Here is a 19,965-nt window from a genome sequence, read left to right on the forward strand (position 1 = left end):
AGTTGTGTCCTTCTGCATTTGCTCTACCAAATTTCCCCATGGGCTGGAATTGGGGATCTCCAACCTGGAAGAATCTCCTGGAGCTTATTTGTTTTTCTGGCTTAAGCAATGCTGAACCCTTCTTTGTGCAGAAAATTGAGCTATCAGGTTTGATTTTTACTGGGACCATAACTGCTGCCTGTCTCTTTTTCTTGTGGTTGTTTTTTGGGGGGAGATTTTTTTGTTCAGAGTGGCTTTGAGCATGGGTTGGGTTCTTTCTTCCACAAGTTAAACTTTCTGTGCTGACAAACTATTGGCTATAAACAGTGTGGCCTTCCCTCCTGCTCTGCACAGGCTCATCAGCTGTGGAGTCAAACATATATCCTCCAGGGCAGAAGATGGAAAATATTTATAGGCAGTGAAATCCAGTTTGAAAGGACATTCCTGAGACCTCGTGCTTTTAAACTTGGACAGAAGCCCTCTCACAACTGGCTCAGGACCTTGAAACTGGACCGGACCATAAAGTAGTTTACTGGGCCAGACTAAGAACAGAGTTTTCTTTCGTCCAGACTTCCTGCTGAGACTATCAAGAGTGTCTTGGGTAGGCTCCAGGTCTATGATTTATGGACAAACCACAGGCCAGGAATCTGCAATCTAAGCTCCTTGAGCAGCAACTGTTTAAAACATTATGGGAAGAAATGGCCACTGTTTCCAAAAGAAGAAAACTTGGGAGCCATTAATAATGTTTAGCACTTCTGTAGTGCCTCACGATTTTTAATTAATCCTCCCACCCTCCTTGTAAAGTAAGTCAGAATTATTCTTATTGTACAAATAAGATCTGGATGGAGCTTAAATACATTTCCCTAAGAAACAGAGTGAATCTGAATTAGGGACACAGCCCAGAACTTGGGAATCCCAGCACAAAGTGAAACAAACCTCCTCCAAGGTCCAGCGGCACAGAGAAAAATACCTGCTGGCGTTAGATGAGGCAATCAACACTAATGTACAGCAACTTTGAGAGCGTGTCTGCCCAATACCCTGTTCATTTGGAAATGGGCAGTTCTGGGTCTGCCCAAATCTTATCAGCTGACATCCTGTGCTTTCCCAGTAAGCCCTTGGTTCAAAAATGCCTGGGATTTCAGAGGAGACCTGGAAGCTTGGCTGCTTGCTGGAATTACCCTGGACAAAGTCTGTTTCAGCTGGTTGTCTCCGCTATTGCTTGGGAAGAAGAGGATGGCATGCTAAAAACTATCTTGCTATCTTTCTTGACCCAGAACAGCTCACCTCCTAATGCTTCTGGAGCAGGTTAAACACGGGGTTTCCTTTTCTTTCATCAGCAGGAAGCTTTCCTTCCAGGAAAAAAAAAAACAAGTCATTTGTTCTCCCTCTGCAATCAGAATCATCTTTTGTTTCTCTTTTGCCTCCCCCTTTATGCTTAACCTCCATCTTCTCTAGACCACTTAATGGCCAGTGCTGTGGTCAGAGGTGAAGAGGGGAATTTACCTGCCTGGACAGTCATTTTCCTGTTCTTGCCCACGACAGAAGGGCGCTCCTTGGTGCTGTCTCACACTGTCAGTCCCGGAGCCCCTTCTAGCAAGAATTTATCTCAAATCACAAGCCCCTTCACATCTCACTCCTGGAAACAGTCTGGAGCATGAACAGATGGGAATGGGTAAAAGTCCTGGTCGGAATGGAATAGTTGGCAGGAGAAAAAGGACCATAAGCCTTCTGTATGTACCTAAATTTTTAAGGGCTCCTGATTGTCTCATTGCTGTTGATCTACTTAGAGCAGCAAGAAGGATGAAAAATTAGTGAAAGAAGCAGAGTCTCCTCCTCTTTTCAAATCTATACAGCAAAAGGTATTTGTAATGAATTGTCCATTAAACATTTCTGTCCAACTTCATTCCAAGTGTCAAGATACAATCTGCAAGATATTTGGGGTCAGGTAATAGCAGTTAACAAAGGAGCTGCCTGTGAAGCCAGGCAAACCTTGGTTCTCCTTTTGCAGCCCAAGTAATTGAGGGGTAATTGGTGTTAAAACCTGATCAGTAAGTAAATCAGTAAGTAAATCCTTCACGGAACTGTCCCAGATTAAATCCTTAGAAACTCAGGAAGTCAGAGGTGCAACAGGAGGTGGAGGGAGATTCACCTTGTGTTTTGTTTCACTAATGTATCTCAATTACTCAACTTGTTCTGCCTCAAGTGGTTTAGCAGATATTTAAAAAAAAAGTGTTCCAAGTTATCTTGCAATATGCTGCAAGAAACCAAAGGGTATGGATTGATTTCTTTTAGCTGGGCACTGCATTTTTAATACATTTAGAGATTCTTAGTATTTTCCTTACTGAATGATAGTGATTCTTCTTGGAAATTATAATTCAGTTCACCTCCCAGGTGAAGACAAATTTTGGTTTATAACAAGTTAATTTGACATGCGCACTCTAACTCATGCTGTGTGACTTACTGAACGGAAACATGCATATTTTTCTGGCACTCTTACAAGAGTAGATGGATATAGTGGCACGCACCATCCCAAATTCACACTTTAGAGGAAAACAAAACAAACCTGCTCTTGAGGAAAATATTGCGTTGTTGCTTGTTTTGCCCTTTCAAGAGACTCAGCGCACTGAGTATTGTGCTGAGCTCTGTCATCCAGCATGGCCAAAGTCCACATGAAGGGCAGATTAGCACAATAAATTAATGCAAACCCTAAACTTTACTCGTTAGAGTTGGCCTCCCTGGCTGCTTCTCTGATCACTGCTGACCTGGATTAAATCAATTTGTATCACTGGAGCTGCCAAAGAGCCACCAGCGTTACAAGTCTTAACACAGATCAGTAGCTCTGCCTGTCAGACTGAGCAGAGATAGAAAGTGGAACACAAATTTTGACAAGTGCTGACTAGCATACTGGGGATAAATATATATACGTATATAAAATACCTAATGTGTATATTCACAGCTATGTAGATAAACATATTTACTATAAATACCATTGCATGGTGGATTCAAGCACAGTTATTTTAAAAGCACTTTAATATTGGCAATAGTGTTCATAAGCTCCGTAACTTGTTCTCTGCAGACAGAGCTCAAAACCAAAGTGTGATAGTAAATATCCCGTCTTTTACAACGTGTATCCAAAGTGTTGCTATTTCAGAGACCTGCCTGCATCCATACAGTTGTAATTCACAGGAGAGTCCCATTAGCACGCATTAAATTAAGCCAAGATTTTCACACTAAAATCTAAAGCACTGGGACCCTATGCCAGCTCTGATACAGAGCAGTTCCCTGGTGGGGAGAAAAAGTGAGTTATTAAAAAACTGCTAGCAGCAGTCCAGGAGGTCTATATGGAGAATCAGATAGTCTGCCCCTGATCAGCTGCCTGATTTTGGGAGAGGTGCTTCTCTGCTATATAGCTGTAACTGGGGCTGCGTCTTCTAGCTGATGTTGGGTACAAATAGCAAGCAAAGCCTGTTGCAGCAGCCATGTTCTTGTTGCCTTTAGGAATGGCTAGAGGCCTTGAAACATCCTGTGAAGTAGATACCCGTTTGGTAGCCAGTACATCCCGTTAAATGTCAGTGCTTTCAAACCCGTCCATATTGGAGATGCCACAATTCCTTTGGCTCTTTTCAATGCAGACTTTTAAAAGTCTACATTTCCACACATCAGCAAGGCTCAGGGTGTTTACGTTCCTCACGTTGAGTGCAGCAAGCTTTAAAGGCTTCAAGTGGTGAAAAAGCAGATGCATGCGTGTGTTCTGTGTTTTGCCCTTATCAGGGGTCCTTTTCTTTAGTGCCTCAGCGCTTTTGGAATAGAAAATTGCGTTTGACTACATGCAATGCAGTAGAAGAGCTGGAGGCTGCAGCGTTGCCTGGCAGCTGCGATGTGGAGGCCAGTCTGGCTTGGAGGCACGTGTTTGCTGTGTTCAACATAACTTCAACCATTGATGGGCAGTTTCCCTGACTGCAGGTGTGTGACGGGGTTTGCAGGTTGTCTGGTGCCTTGTGGAGATGCCCCTCAGAGTCATCCTGGTTAGTCTTTTAAATATTTGGTGCTTTTAAATTCAGTTTGCATTTATGGCATTTTGCAACAAAATGGTACCATGACTTGGCTTAGTCGTCCTTGTGGAACCGACACAGTGCCTCAGTACATCATAACCGGAGTATTTTTCAGTATGTTTGTCCAATGCGCCCTTGCAAGTTCTTGCAGGATTTTCTTCAGAGTGATTCTAATTCCCGTAAGTGTAGCAACTTGAGAAAGAATTTGATAAACTAGCAGAAGTGTTGAAAGACACAAACCAAAGGCTTTCTTCATATCAGTTTTGGGTTCTCATACTGCCATGGGCACGTTGCATCTCATGGGGAGATTCACTGCAGCAAATACACCCATCAGTCCTGCCAAAATAATTGAGCACACTAATTCTTTGCTTAAAATCCAAGGGTTTCTGGATAAAATTGTTTGAATTTAGCATGGGTTAGAAGTTAAATTGCTTTGCTGGAAGTGAAAAAACATGGTGCCTCAGGCGCTTGTTCCATTTTAAAAGTTAATTTTTCTTCTGTAAGCTCTCCAAACAGGCAGTGCTATGATAGGGCCAGTTTCTTTTGGTGATGTCAAATTATACAGATCCAGATATAATTATGGAAAAATGAATGTTACGTGTAAAGAGGCCATCCTGTCACTCACAGTTAGAAGTAGTGCTTTGTATTTGTTGGTAAAATGCCTATTCTGATGTTTTTTAATCAAAATAATAGGAATGTCAGCCCCAGCGTGTTCTGCATACTGCTAAACCTCTTCCTTCAGCCCCTTGGCCTCTTAGGCAGTGCTGCCCAGGAGTGATTAAGGTTCTCGCTCCATCCATACCAAGCGTTGCGAAAAAATCCTGATTTCAACACAAAACATGCATTCAAAACACAAATCCAGCATATGAACACCCCCACACCCACTGCATCTCTCCTTTTTGTACCTGCAGACCTTTGGCCACAACTAAACTGTTCATTTGCAGGAAACAATTGTTGATCCTGACTCCCAAGTTAATATTCAGTATGAGGTCTCCAAGCCTGAACTGGATGTATTGAAAAAAAAAAAAGGCATTAATTTTCCTCTACAACCCTGGGTAGAAAGAAGTACAAAATCAAAAGGCAGTCTCTCATCTCACAGATAAGCTTGGTAAAAGCTTGAGCTCACCTTGAAATTTCAGTACTTCCATTAATTTCTATATGCACAGCACAGTGTTCATCAAAACCCCGCAGCATTACAGTGGGCTTTAGCTGCAGCTCTGCAACCGTGTACCTTAGGTTTTAAAAGTGAAGACGAGAGGCTTTTAATGATAGTTCCATGCCCATGAACGGGTGGTGTGTATTTCTCTCCCTATTTACAAGTTACATTTTTCTACATACGAGTCGAATTCTTTACAAATATTAATAAGCACTGCTATGCTGTATGCTTTCCTCTTTGGGGGGTATTTTTTCCGGACTATTCACCTCAGCTACACTCAGAGTCGAGTCTCTAACCAAAGGCTGCCGCGCTTCTCGCTGCCCCGGGCGGTGGGAGGCGGTCGCGCCCGCCGCCGCTTCCTCCGGAGCGCGGGCGACCCCGCTGGCTGCTCGGGAAGCTGCCGGCCGTTCCTCCGGGGCGAGATACCCGGCCGGACCCGACAGCAGGGCAAAACCATGGCGGCTGGGGAAGGACATCACCATAACAACCATTGGCGGGAAGGCCCTGCGCCTGCGCAGGGAGGGTGAGGCCCTCGCCTGGCGCGCATGCGCGACGCCCCGGGTAGCGTCCCGCCGGCAACGCCCGCGCATGCGCACTGTACCCCGCTGCGAGGGCGAGTGAGACGGCTGGAGGCCCGCGCATGCGCTCCGGCTGGGCACCGGAGCTCCCCGCCGTGGCGGCGGGCCGGGAGGAGCGGCGGCGGCGGCGGCATGTGCCCCGGCAAAGAGGTCAGCGGCGGGCCGGGGCCGGGCGGGCGGGACAGCCCTCTCACAGCGGGCCGCGGCGACGGCAGGCGGCGGCGTGACGTCATGACGCTGGCGCCATCAGCGCGGCGCCACCTGCCGGCGGGGAGGCGGTGGCGTCGATCCCTGAGGCTGGCGTCACTTCCCCGGGGTGTGACGTCGAGGGTGGGACGTCATCCCCCGAGGAGCGGGAGGAGGGTCACTCGTGTGGGACAGGGCGTGGCTCAGGCGCAAGGCGCGGGGCCTGCTCATCCCGGGCCTCCTTGTCACAGTCACAGCTGGGAGCAGCAGCCTGGGGGCAGTGCCAGGCATGCCTTGAAGCACCGGTGCATTGTGGGACCACAGGGAGGGTTCGAATGGGTGGCTTATTGCTGTGGCTGTTCAATAGGGTGAAGCCTCCATCCTTAACATTAGCTACCTGAAAGGAGTTGTAGTGAGGAGGGCGTTGCTCTCTTCTCCTAAGTAACGAGTGATGGGACAAGAGGAAATGGCCTCAAGCTGTGTCAGGGGAGGCTTAGATTGGACACTAAGGAAAAATGTCTTTCCTGAAAGAGTGGTCAGGCATTGGAACAGGCTGCCCAGAGAGGTGGTGGAGTCACCATCCCTGGAGGTGTTCAGAAAACGTGTAGACGTGGCACTTCAGGGCATGGTGGTGTTGCGTAGATGGTTGGACTTGATCTCAGAGGTCTTTTCCAGTCTTAATGATTCTATGAACGTGGCATCGAAAGCAAAAATTCAGTAATAAAGGCAAAGTTGTTCAGTGGAAGGCCTGATTACAAGGGAGTCAGGGTTGAAGCATGTGTTGACTGCTAGGAAGATTCATTAAAAGCAGATCCAGTCTCAAAGCAAACTTCTTTCAAGCGATGTTATTGGGGAAAGGAGTTCTGAAGAGCCTGCTGGCTTCTTGATGAAGCAACATGGAATTCGGTCTTTCTCTTCCAGGCATGGGGGAAACAGAGGGTGTTTGTCTGCAGTCCTGCAGGTGCTTCTTGTAACCTTACAGTTTTTAAATAAAGCAGAAATTATGCATTTGCTGGGAAAAATAATATTTTTTGTACTAAATAGTTTGACTCTAGTAAAGCCCAAAGGCAGTAACACTGACTGACGCTCAGTCTTTTGGCCCCTGTATAAATTACTTTAAAAAAAAATCACAGGCTGGGTACAGTCACTGTTGTAATGACAAAAAAAGACCCTTGCATGGTTAGCTTTCCTATCTAGTTAAAATCCTATTCTTCATCTCCCTCCTAGTCTCTCTTCTCTCCTTTGATTTTGCTGTTTGGATTAAAACAGTTTTCTGGATAGCCAGAAGTCATTTTATTGCTTTACACTCTACAGATGTGTCAGAGGCAGACTGGAAATGGAAACAGAATTTTTATCATAAGCTTTACATTTGGAAGAAAATGGACCTCAAGTTCTTTTGAGCATTTGCTTTTCTCACTGGGTCATTTTTCATTACAGTTTTTTTCAAAAGAAACTGTCAAATGGTAGAAAATAGCAAGTTGAACAGGATGTTTGACACGTTATTCTATGCTAGTTAAATTCAAACTGTGCTTTGGGGTGCCTAGTTGAATTCAAGGCCTTTGTCCAGAGTTTCTAGAAAGAATTTTCCACAAATCTAAGCACAGAGAAGATGACATTGTTGTTGGAGAGCTGACCACTCTCTGTTACTGCTCTTGTCCATGGAAGATACACCTTTATGCATCCCTGAGGTCATTGGTGTGATAGCAGAGTTTCCCATAGCACTCAGAGCAAGTCTATAGGTAACAATATATTTGGATATTGAGAAGGCAAAGGAATGAAGTTAATAAAAGGGGAGGATATTTTAGTAGGAAGAAGTTTTAAAATGTATTTTCAGAACAGTAAACCAAGCCTGTTTATGATGGATGCTGGAGTACAGAGAACAGACATGATAGCATGGAAACATCATAAAGCAACACATCCACAAAGTAACATGTTGTATGTTTAATGTAAGCCTTATATATGATTTTAGCTGAGAAGAGAGCAAGTTATTCACTGTTATAAATTACTGAGATGTTAGTGTAAAAGAAATATTAGATCGCCTGTAGAAATCCATGATGAGTTTGGTCACCTTTTCAAAGCAAGCATCTTTTTATTTTAGAGAATGTAGGGAAATCAAGATACTGTGTTAAATTTCACATTATATTTGGCTTTTGTGATGATCAGCTTTGACTTAAACACAAATCAGAAGCTACACTTTTTGGGAAAAAATAGTATCGGTAGAATTTAAATTGTTTTAAGTGAACATGCCCTTTAGAATAACTGTCTTCCTGGAGAGCAATGGCTTGAGTATTTAGTGTTAAAGTGTTCTTATTTCTCTTTATATTCACTTTTTCATAAATTATTCAGTTGGTTTTCTTGCCACAAACATCCATACCACTGATTGCTCCATTCTTGATCTACAAAATGATGGCATTGTTTGAATGGTCCAAATTATCCATACCTGAGTGGAGACAGACACCTGGGATAAGGCCACTTTGTGGTCAGTTTGGAAGAGTGGTGGGCTGGGTAAGGCTTTGTACTGGGCACTGACAGGGCAGGTTGAAACAACACCGTTCCTAAGCTGTGTGCTGCTGGTACTGTGTGAGCGTGGGCAGCATGTCCACTTTTGCATGAATCATGCTCTGGGTTCACTGCAACAATTTCACCACTATAAAGGAAATTAACCTTTTTACTGTTACACTATACATATCGATACAGCCACAGACTTGTAGAGGGACCTGCCGCTGTTCTTATTGTCCCTCTGGACTCTGAACTGCTTCGTAGTTGTTGCTTCCCAAGATAGATCATAGAATCATAGAATTATTAACATTGAAAAAGACCTGTAGGATCATCAAGTCCAACTGTCAGTCCAACACCCCCATGCCTCCTAAACCATGCCCCCAAGTGCCACATCTACGCGTTTTTTGAACATCTCCAGGGATGGTGACTCCATCACCTCTCAGGGCAGCCAGTTCCAGTGCCTGACCACTCTTTCAGTAAAGACATTTTTCCTAGTATCCAACCTAAACCTTCCCTGACGCAACTTGAGGCCATTTCCTCTTGTCCTGTCACTAGTAACTTGGGAGAAGGGACCAAAGCTCACCTCACTACAACCTCCTCTCAGGTAGTTGTAGAGAGTGATAAAGTTTCCCCTCAGCCTCCTCTCCTCCAGGCTAAACACCTCCAGCTCCCTCAGCCGCTCCTCATCAGACTTGTTCTCCAGACCCTTCCCCAGCTTCGTTGCCCTTCTCTGGACATGCTCCAGCAACTCAGTGTCCTTCTGGTACTGAGAGGCCCAAAACTGAACACAGGTGTGGCATGACCAGTGCTGAGTACAGGGGCACAATCACTGCCCTGCTCCTGCTGGCCACACTGTTCCAGGTACAAGCCAGGATGCTGTTGGCCTCCTTGGCCAACAAGATTTACCCATCCTCTAAGTATGGTCTTGTCCCAGAATGATGACTGTGCTAGGTTACCAAATGGCCTGCATCCTCCTGCCTCTGTTGTCAGCACTACCTGATGGCTCCTTTCTTTGCATCATCGGACAGCTTGAGCAGTGGCGCTTAATGGCTCTCCCAACTCTTTTCCTAAGTCTAAGTAATAGAAAACACAATAGGCAGAGAGTTAATTGCTGTGGGATGGTACTAAAAACATATGTGCTCGATGACTGCCATTTACAGTTACATTTTGAAACCTATCTAGCTACATTGTAATAATTTTAAATGTGTTGTATTGGTTTTGTATCATTTTAATTAATCATTTTGTCCCTCTATACTTCTTTAATGGTTTATGAAAGAATTACACCTCTGTTAACTCACAGAGGTCTCATTAAAAAGGTATTAGCTTAACATAGGAGGTCTTAGTTTCCATAAAACTGTGTTGATTGTTACTAATTTTATTATCCATCTGTATTCATCAATTCCCACATAAGCCATTTCTTTAACTGCCTGGTGTTGATCTCAGTCTGAAAGATGGGTGTTTACTTCCCTAATTGCCCTTTTTGAAAAATCACAGTGACTTCTGCTTGCAAATTATCTGATTCTGTTGACAGAAATACCTTCAATAGCTGCTGTTCAGCAGCTTTGGATTACGGTTAGAATAGGCTACTTTCATCAACATCATGGGATGGATTTGATGAGAATATTTAGTTCTGCATATTCTCAGCATTTACAGTTTTACAATTTGTTTTATGATGAACTACCAGCCTCATTAGGTTTTTCTTTTTTGGTTTTGATGTACACCAAAAGATCTTTTTAAAAGTCCTTAACTTCTCTGACCAGAAAACTAATCCTGTGTAATTTTCTCTCCTTCTTGTTTTAATACAATTCAGTGTTTATATTTAGTGCTATCCAGTTCCTTATCATGATGTTATTTTACGTATTTGTTTTTATCATTATTCTGATTACTTCTATTTCTCTGAAAACCAAGTTAGGTTGTAATAAGTATTTTTCTCTTTATTGATTCTCTAGTGAAATGATTTTATTCAGTGCTTAATTCTCAATTGCATTTTTCTGTTTAAATTAATAATTTTTTGTGGTTTTCAATCAAATCAAATAAGCATTTTTGAAACAGCAGTTGCATATATTTCTGATTTGTATGCTACTGTGTTTGCATACAAGCCATGAGCATTTGCACCTGAGCAACCGTTACTTTTTATTTTTATGTTCACTTCCCCTTTATCCTTCCAGAGGAGGTCTAAAGTAAAAATTTCTATTTCAGTGAAGTACTTTATAAGGTAAGGTTAGTTTCTACTGCGTTGGAAAGATAGAAGGGCATTTTGTCATGTAAGTAGTGATTTAAAATTCATGTCTGGAATGTGATAGATTTTTTACTGGCTGTGAAATGCTTTACCATATGTACAGGGTACTAGCAGGGGGAGGTGCAGTCTTCAAAAGAAATGTGAGCATGGTACTCTGACGGGATATCAGGTACTAGCAGTGGGTAGTGTCAGGTAGCCTTTGGTATTGGTCATTGGTAAGAGTGCTCATTAGAATATGATTATGATTTTTATAGCTATTATTTCCTTGCTTATATAGACTTGAGTTAATTTGTCATTTCCTATATTTCCATGTCTGGTTTTGTTATCCTTTTCTGGCACAGGAAAGCTGGCAGGGACCAGGACAAGAGAGTTGGTACTTGACTTTGAATTCTTGTTCTGTACTTACATTTGTTCTGCTGTCCTCAGTGTTGATTTATTTGCATGTCTACAAACACAGAGATCCTGCACTGTACAGATCTGGTGTTGTGTCTTTGTAGAGTAGTGTTGGTGATAAAGGTATTGGTTAATGCAGGAACCTGGAGAGAACGGGCTCTAGTGAGGATAGTCCCTAAAAGCATGGAGGATAATATGCTTTTTCAGAAGTTACACTGTTGACATGTAGGTTCTTCTCCATCAGGAACCTTTAGGAAGATTTTTTCTCACAGGATTTGGTCTGGAAGAGTCCTTAGGGTCTGCCCTCTGGTGTGGTTTCCAGAACAAACGCTACAGAAGTTCTCTCCCTTTGCGGTATTTGAACTGGCTTGATTAAAAGTTTTGCTACCAACCTTCAGATCTTCAGGCCACGGCTTTCAAAAAAGGAGGGGAGCAGGTCAATAAAACTTTCAGTGCCAACGCAACAGTGTGCATTCCATCATCCTGTCCACTATCAACATGCTGTAATTAGCAGCCTAGTTCACACAGGCCGTGGCAATTAACTCATTTCTGAAGACTGAGGTGTTATCAGTCACTTCGATCCCATTCTTTGACTTTCCCTTAAGTTCTGGCCAGCCTTACAGGACTCTCAGGGCCACTCCTATGTTTGTCTTGCTGGTGGAGGAAGTTGGAGAAGGTGTTCCTGCTGAGAAACGTGCTACCCTTCCTGCATCAACCCACTCTGCCTGGCCCGCAGAGCACAGCCTCATGCCATGTTCCCTGTCTAGTTGAGACAAGTGTTGCACACTCAGCACGTCTTCCTACACACAGTTAGGAATGCAGCTGCCTGTTAGGCTGTTTTACTGGTGGAGATGGGGGGAGAGGATCTGTCTGCAGAATGGGGTGATCTGTACTTTTACCACAGAGAAATGGTATGTATGAAAAAAAAAATTCAGGTTACTTTTTGCCTTGCTTTACAGTGTTAAATAATCCCACTTCCCCTAGTATTTCTTGTGAAACCCACAAAATTGCTCCCAAGGTAGCATGGCACTTTCCTTGTTTTGAAGGTATAGAGTCAGGCTTTCTTTAAAGAGGAGTAATTGAGGAGGATATGTACTGAGGCACCATTGTGGGGTTCGAGAGGGGAGAAGGTATCTACTGGGTACCAGTTGTTGAGGCCTACCTATCAGTGCCTTCTAGCCACAGTGGTGATGTATTCTTAGAGACTGAAACAGCACAAGAATTGTTCCTAGAACAAATAGGCAGTTTAAGGCGCAAGTGAGCAGGCCCAGATGTTGTATATTTGAGAGCTCAGAAAAGATAGTGTCACATGGTTGGTCTGCTGGTAGAAATACACTTTCAGTTGTTAGAAGAGAAGCTGCTCTGAAAGGTGAGGGAGTAGCAGATGTTCTACCTGTTGGTTTTGGTTTTTCTCTTTTTTTAAAGAAGATTGAACTAAGCAATTACAAGGCAGTAAGTCTTTTATACGTACCTACTAAACTGGCTGAAATGATCATGAAGTTATTTGTAATATCTGTCATTATATATTTTTAACCTGATAGCATCTTATCAATGTGGTAGTCTAGTTTCTCCAATAGACTGTCTCTCAGTAGTCTAATGGAGTCGTTTGAATTTGTCAACAAGTCAGAAAATAAAGGACGGATTAGTGTGGCTTGCTCAGAAATCCTGTGAAAAGGGGAAAGAGATAAAGAATTATCATGAATGGTAAAAAATCTGAGAGAGGAAACTTGCCAAAAGGTAGCTAAGAGCATCCAAGGGTTTGTTCTGAATCCACCTCGGCGTGTGCCTTGTGGTCCCACTGGGCAGTGACTCAGCTTTTTCAGCTCAGTTGAGATCAGAGGTGGTTCCAGCAGGCTCTGAGCTGTAAGGAACACAGTAGATCATGAACTTCAGTGTGGAGGAGCATAAAATAGAGCATGGATGTGAAAAAAGAGATAAATCATATGGAACACCTTGATGATACCAGATACTGAAAGAGCCCTGGGCTTCGCTGTTCAGGTAAAACCTTTGTTCAACAAGCAGGTGTTTTCAAAACAAAGCAAAGAAGATGTTAGGATCTGCGAGGCCTGGATGGGGAAAGAATGTGAACAACATAGAAGTTCTTCATCAGCAGTATCAGCAGTCTGCTGTCTGCAGTACTGGTCAATGTGTCTCAGAAAAAGCAATGGAGAGTGAAGGAGCTTCAGAGAATACTGATGGAGATGATTAAAGGCCAGGAAAGATTCTCCAAGGAAAAGAGAAAAGACTGGGACTCTTAGAGCACAGACACTGGAGGATGTGATATGTGTAATTTAATAAAATACTGAATGGTCTGAAGAGTGTGGATTTGGACCACCTTCTGTTCCTCCTTGTTTCAACAGCAGTCAGTGAAGTACAAAAGAAGCAAACTGAGAACTGAGGAAAATGGATAGTTTCTCCTGGAGTTTTCCAGTTAAACCAGAGAACGCAATTCAGTAGATGCCTGTAAGCCTAAAAATGGCAGGGTCAGAAAGGGTGAGGGTGTTGTATGGCTGGAGGGTTATGATAGTAACATTGATGGATTTCTGTAAGAATTAACTGCTGTGGTTCTGGTTTCAGGAAAGTTAGCAGGAAACAAAATTAGTCCCAAATGAAAAAGGCAAGGATGGACCATTTGTAGGATCACAGGATAACTCAGGCTGGAATTGACCTCAGGAGGTTTCTAGTCCCATGTCCTGCTCAAAGGAGGGTCACCTGTGGGGTCAGACCAGATTCCTCAGGGCTTTATCCAGTCTGACTGCCCTGTTCTGCCTTCTGAAGGGTTCTGGGCTTTTTCTGCAGCTGTATGCCGCACTGCTTACTGCTGCGGTCACAGTGCTGAGCTGAGCAGACCAGACCCTGAGCAATGAATCTAACTCACCCATGTATTTCAGGTACACAGGTCAATGGAAGTAGCAGAACTTCTCACCATTAGAGCACATGCTATTGCTGTCTCCCTCCCCCTGTAAGTTGGAACTTGAGCAAAAAAGAGCAGTCAGTACCAAATGCACTAAATCAACCTTTTCCTTCCATTTTCCAGGTTCTGTCTTTCATTCTTATTGGTCCTGGCTTTTACCATTTTGCTGATCCACGTTTACTTGAAGGGTACAGCTGGGCTATAGATTTGGCATCTAAGTGGATAGGTAAGTGCTGCCATTTATTTTATTTGACCAGCTTGTGATTTTTTGTGTCCTAAAATCTTCCAAAATTAATTGAATACTATATGGAAAGAAATTATTTTCAAAGCCATTATTTTTCAAGCTTTACAAACTGGTGCCAAAGCTGGGTCTTAGGTACACCAGTAGCGGCAACATCAGAAATACTGAGATGTTGAACAGAGCAGGAGCCTGTAAATACAAGTCTGGAAAGGGAGGAGTAAGATAGATAAATTCTTAGTTTTGCATCATTTATATATCTGACTTGGCCTACCTGGGGCACTGACCATTGATTGCAAACAAAAAAGAGCTGATCTGTTTCAAAGTTTGATATCAGGAAGTCACCATAAATAATATGACAGTACGAATGTGTCTGTGAGAGGTATTTAAAGCCATGGAGGCTGTGAGATTCTGTTTTCTCCACATGCTGTCTTCTACTTAGAAGAAAATGGTCAACTTGCGGTGATAACTACACCAAGATTCTGTCCAGGAAAATTAAATTTATGAACTGGCTACATAAAACTTCAGTTTCTTTCTAACAGGAAATGACTCCAAGATTCACAGCAAAATCCTCTGCTGGTTTGGGAGCCTGAGTTTAAAATAAATAAATCCATTAACATCTGTAATTGCTTATAGGAAAGGCTGACCCGTGAAAGTGTGTAACCAGCATTCCTTAGCCTCACATGTCTGCAGCCAAGCCATTTGAGAAAACAATCTCACATGTGTTTTTCCTGCTTTTTGAGTCTTTCTGTGCCCAGAGCTTTACTGGAGAAACTGAACCACAGCTGCTGCCATTCCAAGCGAAACACTCTGGTTTAGGCTTGAAAGAAATCGGTTTTGGGAGCAATATAAAACCTCTGGTAAAATAGCCAGAATCATAGTGAACTTAGGACTAGGAAGAAGAGGACAATCAAAATGTCTAAGAATAAAGATCTAGTCTTAATGTTGCCTGGGGGTTGATGGCATTTCCATCTGGACATTGTACCTAGTGCTGTTCCAAGTAATCCCTAGCTAGTACTGCTGTTCTTACTGTAGCTGAAAAGATTAAGACAATAATTTAAAAATACTGCTTGTTTAGTCTGTTTACCTTGTGTATTTGACAGCAGTTTATGAACAATGGTCAGTGCCATGGTTTATTGAGTACTCAGAGGAAGAGTTCAGTATTAGTTAGCAGGAGAGCTAATCCTGAATGTGAGCAGCCATGGAGGTAAGAGGAGAGAAAGGATGATGAACATGTTTGATAGAGTTGCTCTCAGACTTGTCCCAGAAACCCTTATGAAATGCCAGAAACTGCCTTTATTTACTTCTCAAAATGAGGTCGGGCTCTCCTTTTTAAAGCTGTTGTGTCGCAAAGCAGAATTTTATACTCTAGAATAGCTGCTTGATCTGAAGGACAGGTGTTTTTTTTTCTCCCCTGCTGCATTCCCTGGTCTTGTGTTATATAAATGTAAGTATGAATGCATAGGAAAAAAGGACAGTCTCAAATCCTGAGCCCCAGGACAAAAGCCTACCCAGTATCAGAGATCTGTTTTGAAAGCTTTCCTCTTCTTTCCTAATGTGGCTTGCGCGTGTCTGTAGTACAATTATAGTGATAGGAGTTTGGGTCAATACCTGCTTTTTCTGATCTTACTATTTTAAACAAATTCTCTCCTCCTTCAAAGTTCTACCCCAGACTGTCCCACAGTGCTTCTGCATATACCATCCTACATAATCACCTTTTTCTTATTTCTTTATTTAAGGGCTTTATTAAGTGTTTTTTTCTGAAGCCTATAAATATCACAAAGATCCTGTGCATGCTCTGTATGAGCTAGGTGCTGAACTTATGACCTAGATATCTCTGAAGGATGAACTTGTTGATGCCTTATGTCTGAAAGCAAGTGGGGTCCTTGGAGAATGTGCTCTACTAAATGGCTGTGAATTAAGTGTGGAAGAATGAACTGTCAGAACAGCAGAGAAGTGTCCGCTGTGTTGACCTCATTGAAGTCTGGAGAATGGAGATCTCTGAGGTGGTGGAAGGGGCTTGGTGGAAATTGCAGGTCACAGAGGATGCAAACCTGAACTGACTCTGCTGTCTTCCCCTGCCCTCCCACCCTCACAATGTCGTTAGGCCACAGTGTTACTGGAACCTGCAGGCCAACGGATGAGCAGGACAATGATTTTAAAGAGTTGTGGGCAAATCTTTTGGGTAGAGTGAAGAAAAATGCTGGTGAAACTGAGGCGGCTAAGAGGGCTCAGAACAGGTCAAAAAGCGCTGCAGCAAGAAGCAAACTAAGAAGGGGCAAAGCTGCTGCTAAGAGCCAAAACCATCATCACTTACCGGCAGTGAAGGAAACAAACTTGCCTCAAGATTTGGGTCCAAAGGAACAAATGTTGGAGCACAAAGAAGGTGGTGACGCTGTGGCCTGTAGTAGTGGTGGGACTGCACAAGGGGATGGAGAGAGAAACCCTTTCCCTGCCAGCCAGCTGAGTACAGTGGCCAACGAGTGTAGCCAGAGGACTCTGACAGGTGAGTGAACCAAAATCTTTCAAACAGAAAATAGGCTAGGACTGAAAACACTCAGTAGTTCAGTGGAGCTCTTCTGAAGTCCACCTGGAGGGGACATATAGCAGCACTGGTCGAAGCAGACTTGTATCTTGTGTTTCCATCTACACGTAGCTACTTAGGCTTATCCAGGGATTTTCTGTACTATAGGCAGGCAGAAGATGTCCTTCAGTAAGGTGAAGCCTTGGTACAAAGTGATGTGTTAGGGAGTAGTTATTTACTGTTTTTTGCAAAATCAGAACTGATATATAGAATATAGAATATAGAATATAGTGAGGTACGTTTTCATCCAGTGCATCATTGTATTGTGAAATATATTGCCACTGGATGTGGCCAAGGCCAGAAACTTATAGAAGTTAAGAAAGGTGTTGGATTAATTCAGAAAATTAATCCTTCAGTGGTTATTAAACACTATTGCCAGAACACAGTTATCAGTGCAGGAATTCCTTAAACTGGTAAATAAGGTCAGCCAAGACAAGGATTATTTTGTACCTGTCCTGTCCTGATCACTCTTTCTTAAGTGTGTGTTGCTGACTGCACTCAGAGACAAGATACTGGGCTGGCAAGATCTTTTGTCTTATCTCACGTGCTGCCCATAACCACAGAATAGCTCAGGCAGAGCGGTGGTGTGCTTAGGTGTTAGTCTGGCACTGCCTCTGCCTGCTGCTTGTTACCGTCTCTCTTTGGGAGCACTGGGTTCCTTGAGCTCAGGGCCTGAAAGTTCAAGTCACAGCTAGGGTTTGGCGATCAGAGCAAATAACAGCAGGAACTGCAGGACAAGCTGCAGTGGGAACACTATGGAGAGCGGGGCTGTGGGGCTGCCTTGCTGCTCTCACTAGTGACCTTCAGGCAAGGCCTTCCTTTAATATTCCTTCCTCTAAAAGGAATATGGAGATATCTACACTCCACTGTAGCCTAGGAGCCTGGTACTGTTAATGTGGTCATCAAGTCTAAAATCATGTAATAGCTAAACACATTGTTCAGTTCTTTCTCTAAGAATGGTTGTTGCAAAACTGAGCCTGGCTTAGGCTGCTGTTGGGGAAGGCTTCCCAGCATCTCTCAGGGCAGATCAGCTATGTGTTTAAAACTGACTGGTAAAGCTCTGGTGTTTTCTCCCCCTCTAGTAAATACTCTGAGTAGCTGTTCCCAGACTACATTATCCTTCCATCCTGCTATGCAGCCAGGGACCTGCTCTTCACCCACCTCAAAGATAGCGCCGCTCACAGGATCAAAGACACGGGTCGCAGAGCTGGTAGTGGAGAGAATGCAGCAGTTCAAGAGAGTGGCACCTGCGCAGCTAAAACACAGCATAGATGATAGCTTGCCAAAGTCTGTAGCCAGTGGGGATTTTCCTGACCAAAGGCAGGAGCAGAACCCACCAGCAAATGGTACGTTTCTCTTGTTAGCTGTTGTACGTGCAGAAAGAGTGCTGTGGGCTGGTGAGAATGGTTGCATGAGAAGCAGTCCAGATCCCTGGGCTTTGTTCCCAACTAGCTTAGTGGCTCAGTGTGCAGCACTGAATAAATCACTGCAGATTGCTGAGAAAACTTGCTTTCTCTATCATAAAGGGCTATCTGTACTTTTCTCTCAGCTCTCCTCTGAGGCTGAATTACCTTATACTCAATTCTGGAGGGATAATTGTCTTCCTGGAAACAGATTGAAATTCCAGCAGGATCAGTCAACTTTGTCATCCTTCCCTTGGGACAGGGTTAGGTAGCTGTTAGGTAAATATGGCTCTTGGGTAGCCCCCATCTTTGGTAGATGTCCAAGCACTCTGTAAGGTAATATGTTATCTGCAAATGAACTGAATTCACAGCGATTTTACTCTGATTTAGTTCTTTATAAGTCAAGGCCCTGTTGGTTCTATACGGACATGAAAATCTGCTGTGTTTTAATGTGTGCTGTATAAGACCCTGTGTTCTCCCCAGAGACTATAACCAAAATTTGCCCTTCATTTGGCTCTGACAAGTGATGTGAAGGAATTGCCACCTCCTGCTCCCAGGGTAGTGCAGGCTTGGAGGGTTTAAAGTGCAGTTTGTACATTCCCTTGTGAGAAATCAAATGTGAAGATGCAACAGAAAGATTTCAGTTAATTTTTACATGTCTAGTTTAATCAACTAATAATGAAAAGTATTACAGTTCTATGCCTTTCATACAGGTTTCTTAGTTTTCTATCTTAGATCATCTCTGCCTTCTTTGCCAGATACCCAGGATCTTCCATCCGTGGAGCATGATGGTGCTCTGGCTTTGGCTCTTCAGCAGGAAACCAAAGAGGAAGCCCTGGCAAGCCTAGAAGATGCAGGCTTGTTTTTTTGTCAGATCTGCCAGAAGGATCTCTCAGCCATGAACACAATTCGAAGAGAGCAGCATGTTAACAGGTGAAAGACCAGCATGATGTGTCCTTTCCACATTCTCTCCCCCCAGCCTCGTAGACTGCTTAGTCAGCTTAGCCATTGCAGAACATGTTAGCAGGGGTTTTGATCTCAAAGCAGAGGCTGGTTGTCTGGCCCTGCAGGGCTTCTGCATGTGTGTGGTAAGGCCAGCACTGCTTTCGTCAGTAGTGTGGTAGAGGCGCTGTGACTGTGAAGTGGCTAGCAAAATTAATGAGGACCCACTACTGCAGATTTTGAGATCTACCAATATCAGCCAACAAAGTAATGTTTGATCTATGTTGCTAAAAATTGTTTGTCTGAGGACATCTAATATGTCCTGCGTATCTGAGCTGTTTGCTGAGGGAAAGGTGATACTGTTCAGAAGGATGACTAACTTGCACTGTAGAGCTTTAACAATGAGAGTAGAGAGGCTAAGGGAAGGCATCCCTGCCTTCTCTTTTGTCAGAATGTGTGCAGTTAAATCAAAATCGGTGCCCTTAATTTAACAGTTTCCATAGTGGTAAATATTGAGTACTGTATATATATTATGTACAGGTAGCTCTTTGTAAATTAAAAGTCTGCACTTCTCTGTTGAGAAAGTATCAGAAACAACACATTTGATTAGTTTTAATTTCTTAATTCCATCACTTTCAGGGGGCAAGAGTGACTGATTTGATTTGTCCAGTCCTACATTGCATTATTGAGTGGCTCACATTCATTAGGATTATCTGCAGCTGCAGCTTTAGAGATGTTACTGCTGTTTCTGTCTGCAGATATTTACTGCTGCTTGAGGGGACAGAGGTTGTAAAACAGTGAC

At 43.4% G+C, this 19,965-nt stretch overlaps 1 protein-coding gene across 5 annotated transcripts in view; it reads left to right on the forward strand.

Annotated features, from left to right (window-relative positions):
• The window catches only part of SLX4 (SLX4 structure-specific endonuclease subunit), a 46,288-nt gene that overhangs the window by 2,137 nt on the left and 24,186 nt on the right, over window positions 1-19,965 (forward strand). For 4 of the 5 annotated variants that reach the window (XR_012662579.1, XR_012662578.1, XM_075106051.1 and 1 more), the window contains exons 2-5: window positions 14,120-14,222; window positions 15,974-16,740; window positions 17,901-18,164; window positions 18,980-19,154. Coding sequence is in view for 3 of the 5 variants with exons in the window: in XM_075106051.1 (XP_074962152.1) it covers window positions 16,332-16,740; window positions 17,901-18,164; window positions 18,980-19,154 (848 nt within the window). In the remaining 2 variants the exon portion in view is untranslated. Of the gene's footprint in view, window positions 1-5,754; window positions 5,916-14,119; window positions 14,223-15,973; window positions 16,741-17,900; window positions 18,165-18,979; window positions 19,155-19,965 lie in introns of those variants that run through there. The other variant, XM_075106053.1, reaches the window with a different exon arrangement.

Source organism: Phalacrocorax aristotelis, chromosome 10 (genome assembly GCF_949628215.1).
Source record: "Phalacrocorax aristotelis chromosome 10, bGulAri2.1, whole genome shotgun sequence".
Taxonomy (NCBI): domain Eukaryota; kingdom Metazoa; phylum Chordata; class Aves; order Suliformes; family Phalacrocoracidae; genus Phalacrocorax; species Phalacrocorax aristotelis.